General features: G+C 39.5%; 2 protein-coding genes across 15 annotated transcripts in view; both read right to left on the bottom strand.

The window, feature by feature from the left end:
• The window catches only part of LOC122334045 (arf-GAP with coiled-coil, ANK repeat and PH domain-containing protein 2), a 28476-nt gene extending 25684 nt beyond the window's left edge, over positions 1-2792 (bottom strand). For 7 of the 13 annotated variants that reach the window (XM_043231938.1, XM_043231944.1, XM_043231942.1 and 4 more), the window contains exon 1: positions 2433-2791. In XM_043231938.1, the coding sequence (XP_043087873.1) occupies positions 2433-2485 (53 nt within the window). In that variant the 5' untranslated portion in view covers positions 2486-2791. Of the gene's footprint in view, positions 1-2432 lie in introns of all 13 variants that reach the window. The other 6 variants (XM_043231947.1, XM_043231946.1, XM_043231945.1 and 3 more) reach the window with 3 other exon arrangements.
• A 2424-nt stretch (positions 2793-5216) lies between these two features.
• The window catches only part of ppp1r2 (protein phosphatase 1, regulatory (inhibitor) subunit 2), a 14188-nt gene continuing 13404 nt past the window's right edge, over positions 5217-6000 (bottom strand). Inside the window, exon 6 of one of the 2 annotated variants that reach the window (XM_043231966.1) lies at positions 5217-5874. In XM_043231966.1, coding sequence (XP_043087901.1) covers positions 5858-5874 — 17 coding nt within the window. In that variant the 3' untranslated portion in view covers positions 5217-5857. Of the gene's footprint in view, positions 5878-6000 lie in introns of both variants that reach the window. The other variant, XM_043231965.1, reaches the window with a different exon arrangement.

Consider the following 6000-nt stretch of genomic DNA (forward strand, 5'->3'; position numbering starts at 1 on the left):
CTGAAAGTGCTCCATGTCTCTTAACCGAAAGACTGGACTCAACGAAGCCCAAGCCGTTTGATGGGGACGTCAACGTTAGCATATTTCACGCTACTTGTTAGTCTTTTATCGTCGGTCTGAATGAAAATGCTAATTCATTCTTCACCGCTAGGTGTCTTATTTGGAGCGTTTCCCCGGTAACGCTGTACAAGGAAAGACCCTTTGTTGGGGACTCGTAAAAAATGGACGTTTCATAACCCATAATAGACCATTTTCAATTAATTAAAGTTCACGTGATTACTTGAATTTAAATGAAAAAAAGTCACGTGCCGTAACCACAAACAAGACAAAGATGAAAAACGTGTGATTTTAAAAATGTATTAAAATATAATTAATAACTCAATTCGTTAACTAACGAGGTTGAGTCCCATTTAATTCAATTGAATAAATCTTATCGATTTATCGATAAACAAGACAGAAACGAAAAAATTAACAATTTGCAGAAACTAGAGATTACGGTTTTTAAAACCCAATTTTTTTTTTAAATGCATCAATTCCCTTCAGAAAGTCTTTAATAACCCCTGAAACTTTTCTCACAAATTACGATCTTTATCTTTCGCTACTTCGGTTGTTTTAGTAAAGCAATAACTGAACAACTCTTTGCATTTAAACCGACAATATTTTAGCCGTTATAAATTTACTGTAAACCACAGTTTCATGTGGTTTATTGCTTTTAGAAAACGGTCGTTCCACGTATAACGGTTTCACAAAATAAAACAAAGCGCCACGACATTACTAAAAACACTATTCCTCCGCCAAACAATGTAGTTCCTGAATTGCTTGCCGAGCGACACGAACGCAAACAAGGGTGCGCGTTCGTCGAATCGTTCGCTTTAAACCGTCTTTAAACCAATCAGATTCGATTAAAGGAAAGCTCCGTTTTGTAAGTCTAAGACGAGGAGAGGAGTTGCTAAAAACGAAATCCTGAAGTGAAAACGCATTTGCTAAAAACAAAACAACCCTCTCAGATCAAAGGGGATATAAAAGTCGGCAAAGGACGAATTTAAACCCGACGCTCAACGCGTAAGTGGAAACAGACGTCAAGAGGGCCGTTCCACGTGGACCGAGAGGCCCGTTTTCATCCAGCGCCAACATCAACACAGAACATGGAAAAATGAGCGGAAAATCTGCCTGCGGAGGACACCTTAGAGCGAGGAGTGATGGGCGCCGTGTTGAAAGACGACCTTCGGGGTCACAGAGGAAGAGTGCGCAACGAAGGGCGAAGAACGTCTTCTAATAACTCAGAACTTTTTTGGAGTCCTTTCAGCCAGGGATTGAGGAAACGATCTCAACGGCGTCGTGGACAGGCGTGTTTTCTTCAGAAGACGTTTAAGAAGTGCTTTTTCACTTTGCTCAAGAAACGCCACGGCCCGGCGGTTTCACATCCTCTCAGCGTCTCTGAAAAATGACTTTAAACGTGTTTTCCACCAACATCTGCTCCTTATTTCTGAGGGGACGTTGTTACGAGAGAGGAGGGAGCAGAAAGCATAAATAACTCTTCCACAGAGATTCGCTTGAGCTACACTAGATGCTTACTAACAAGTAATAATACACGTTTGCTTCACACGGGTTTAGTATTTCTGGGTCAAAATTACGTCGCATAGTCCATGACAATCTCAGTGCTGTTTGAAACACAACGAAAGGGACTGGAGACCAGCAAGCAACATTCTGCTAAACGTCTCTTTTTGTTTTCCACCGAAGTCATGCATTTGGAACAAACTAAGACTGAATCAAAATGAATAATAATGACAGATTCGTGTTTCTGTTTGGTGGCTTTTCCTCGAAGGCCCAAGAAGACCCCGATAACTTAATTATATAAACACTAAACTTACATAAGTCACTTTTTATAGTTTGAATCTACAAGGTTTTATTCAGCAGCCCGCATTTTATACACAATGATAGAAATTTAAGTCAAAAACATAACTGTATAAATTAGGAAGACGGCAGGAAAACTGACAACTGTTTAAGTTCACACACACACACACACACACACACACACACACACACACACACACACACACACACACACACACACACACACACACACTTCATTAAGAAAACATGTAAATGACATGCTTATGATTAAGATGATTTGTATTACAGCCCAATACCATCCAATACGTTTAGTAAAGGTTGTCATTCGTGTAAATATTAAAAAAAGTATAGTTTTACATACACACAGACCCAACCCATTATTAAAACAATGTCATGCCTGTTTAAAATCAATAGCCGGCAGCATAAAATCTCACCAGTGAGCATCTAAACCAGCATTTTAACCCTTTAAATGTACGTTTATGTCGCATTTCGTCCTTTAAATCTGAAATTCACAAACGCGCAGCACTTTCAACAAACACGTCCATAACAGAGGAGCCCAAGTCGGGCGTCTTTCTCACCTGAATCTGGGAGAATCCTTGAGACATTCCTCGAAATCCACAGTAATCTTCATCTCGGCTCGATCAGGTTAATAAACGCAGATTAAGAGCTAACAGGCTAGCATTAGCTCCCGTAAAAGACACGAGAAGCTCGAACTTCAGCTCTGATCACTCCGGAATCCCAAACAAACTCCGCGTACGATTCCGATCCGCTCCTGTCAGACGGACGTGAAGCTGTAGAAATGATTTTTAAGAGCTGTAGCTCCTCCGGCATTAGCGAGTGGACCGATCTGGTGAGCGTAAATGAGGCCGTGTCTCAAATCCAAGCGCCCTTCCTATCTAGACTGCATTTCGGCCACGACTTTCGTCCCGGAGAACGGACGCGAAACATTGCGGCTAGAAAGGAATCTAGCTTCCAACAGCCTTCGCGTGGTGGGCGGGACTTGGTTGTAGCTCGCCCGTCAATCGTCTTGAGCCAAGCATCGGATTGGCTGGCGCGTCTTTGCGGGGCGGGGCTTCGAAACTGATATTTATACGCAATATGAAAGGCGCGAAGAAATCAAAATACTGAGAAAACTGATTCTTAGTCGTGTGTGTTTAAAAGGAAGCGGGTGGATTTGGATCTATCTCCGTTTGAGTTATGACTCACTGAATGTAACATACATAGTGTACAAACTAATACGTTGTGTGAATGCGGCTGAATGCTGTTTGAGCCGTCCGGCGCCGCCTGGCGGAAAAGTTAAATAAATAACTCATATGAACGGTGACGTTCGCCTTCTGAGAGATTTGAAACACGGCCAGAAACGGGCCAACTAATCCCTTCCCCTCCTTCAAAGTCCGGTTTGACACTCTACACCAAAAAAAAAAAAAAGTACAGGATTTCGGCACAACATCAAAAAGTTGCGTCAGACTGGCTCGATATCGTATATAATTCGTTAGGGTTTTGGGAAACTATGAGATGAGAGAAAAAAGTTCACTCCCACTTCGACTCGAAATAAACGACGGGTGCGGTTTCGCGCCTTTTTAACATCATTCGTGCTTATCAGCCACGCAGATATCGTCGTTTTCTGTTTTTTTCAAGCTCAAAAAGTTCATTCTTTCCTGGGATTTTACTGCATGGACCAAGTTCGTGCTCGTTGCTCGCATTCAATGTATTTTTGTGAAACGCCTCCATCTAGTGGTTGATGTCTGACCTGCACTTTGATTTAACACTTTACAGATAACACTGTTAATACATTAAAAACACTATTTTCTGCCACGGTCACATTTATTACCCTCTTCATCATAAAGCGGCGTGCAAACGGACGATAACCTTTATTAGTAGAATCACGTTAGAATTTTTAAACGAGAAAAACACTGACAGCCAATCACAATCCACCCGGGTTTAAAAAAGCGCGCGCATTTAAAATGGCCGACGTCGGCGCGAAAAAAGTAGTTTGTTCGTGTGGGTTTAACATTAAACGGCGGTTTTAAGGCAGTAATTTAGGGGTAATTATTAAAGTGTGTTTAGTAAGAGCTTTGCTTAAAAACAAATTCAAAAGAACACGTTTTTACCAACATTTTAATGACAAATATGCACATTTTCATTTGAAGAACATGCACATCTATTTGGGAAATGAAACAAAACAAAAAAAAATCTCAGGGAGAAATGATAAGAAAACAGACAAAACGTAAAAAAAAAATCAAAGCACTTGTGCTTGAGAATGTGTAAATGTAGGATCGAGCTATATTTGATCCCTGCGACCGGCGGGACGCCGCAGGACCGGACCAGACCTTTCGTCTTTCTCAAGAAAAACTGGCGACCAGTTAATACACAGGAAAAGCGCTTTAGATGTTCGATGCGTTTTTGAAAGAACATTTTCGGAGGACGGCTCAGCGGAGGGCAGGCCGAGCGAAAACACCTTCACGACGACGGGGGACATCTCGGAAACACACCTCACGATAATCGCTGGTCTTTATGGAGAATCAACAGGAAGGGGTCTACGATGCATTCGGGCCGAAACAGTGTGTCCATATATTCGGGTGAATTTCATAAAACCTGTTAAGAACTTCATTGTTATTTGTCCATTTAGTCGGTAAATCAAAACAAAAAAATGTGTATTATTGGATTATTTCGTTAAAATTATACACAAAGTAGTACATAGTTACATGAAACAATGTTTTCAGATATTGTATTAAATGTAATGCATCTGGATGTTGTCTCAATTATTTATTTATATATATATATATTTTTTTTTTTGCATTACTGTAACAAGCCTGAATTGTTTACTTATTTTTTAAGAATCAATATAATATAATATTATATATATATATATATATATATATATATATATATATATATATATATATATATATATATATATATATATATATATATATATATATATATATATATATATATATATATATTAGTTCTTAAAAATAAGTAAACAATTCAGGCTAATGCAAAAAATTATATATATATATATTTATTTTATTTTTATATATATTTTTTGCATTAGCCTGAATTGTTTACTTATTTTTTTTTTTTTTTTTTTTTTTTCCATTACAGTAAAGACTTATTTTACAGAGCAATGATAATTTCAGCAAAACAAATCCCATCCCACATTCTCCCTTTTGATCACAAAGCCAAAATACGACCTCGACGAGGTTCTTGTCAGGTTTCATGGTATTCACCCATTTAGCATTTTCATTTATTTTTTTGTAACAAAACCCACACGTATCGTGTACGGAGTATTCCTATAAATCGATAAACGCGCCGAACAACATCTGAGATTTCAGAGGACACACTGCTGGGTCAATATATCAAAATTATATATATATATTTTATTTTATTTTATTTTATTTGGTACTACAGGATAATTATATTCTTCGGTAACCATAGAAAAAAAAAAAAGCAGTCAAAACAAGCAAAGCTCAATAAAGGATGCCAAAAAAAAACCTGTCAGAACTGTTCAGCATCTATTAAAGCTTCTGCAGTTTTCGGAAAAGCGAAAAGGAGACAACCGAAGGGTTCGTGTACCGATCAGTAGTTTTCTACCTAGTAATACTCACCTGTTAATCACACACAGGGCTGATACTATTAGTGCCAATGTAATTAAACATGGTTTTGGGAAGCCATGCATACAGTAGAGCTCGCGTCGAAGGCCGAGACCACATCCGCGCCCCTTTAATCGGAGCATGCTGTTCAGATCCAGACGAGCCCAATGCCGGCGGACCCCCACCCCACGAAGAGGGAGGAGGCCAGGCCTGGGCCGCTTTGATAACGGTCTCATTTCTAGCGGGGTGACGGTGAACGTTTGGCAGATGAGGGAGCTGGATGATATGCGTGGCGTTGCGGTGGAAACACGGGGTGGAGGGAATCCTGGAGCCGAGGCGGGACGACGCGGAGCCTTCCGGACGCTCACGGGACAAGACGGGGGGCTGACGGACAGGCCTCGACATCCTTAGGAATCCAAAGAATCTGCTGTAATGGATGGAGACGTTGTTTCATTACATTTTCCTCATTTCATTTCTTCTAATTTATTTATTAAAATCAAAAATAATTCGATTTAAATTTTTTTTTTTAAATGCATTTTTTTAATTATTG

This window comes from Puntigrus tetrazona, unplaced genomic scaffold (assembly GCF_018831695.1).
Source record: "Puntigrus tetrazona isolate hp1 unplaced genomic scaffold, ASM1883169v1 S000000472, whole genome shotgun sequence".
In the NCBI taxonomy this organism is placed as follows: domain Eukaryota; kingdom Metazoa; phylum Chordata; class Actinopteri; order Cypriniformes; family Cyprinidae; genus Puntigrus; species Puntigrus tetrazona.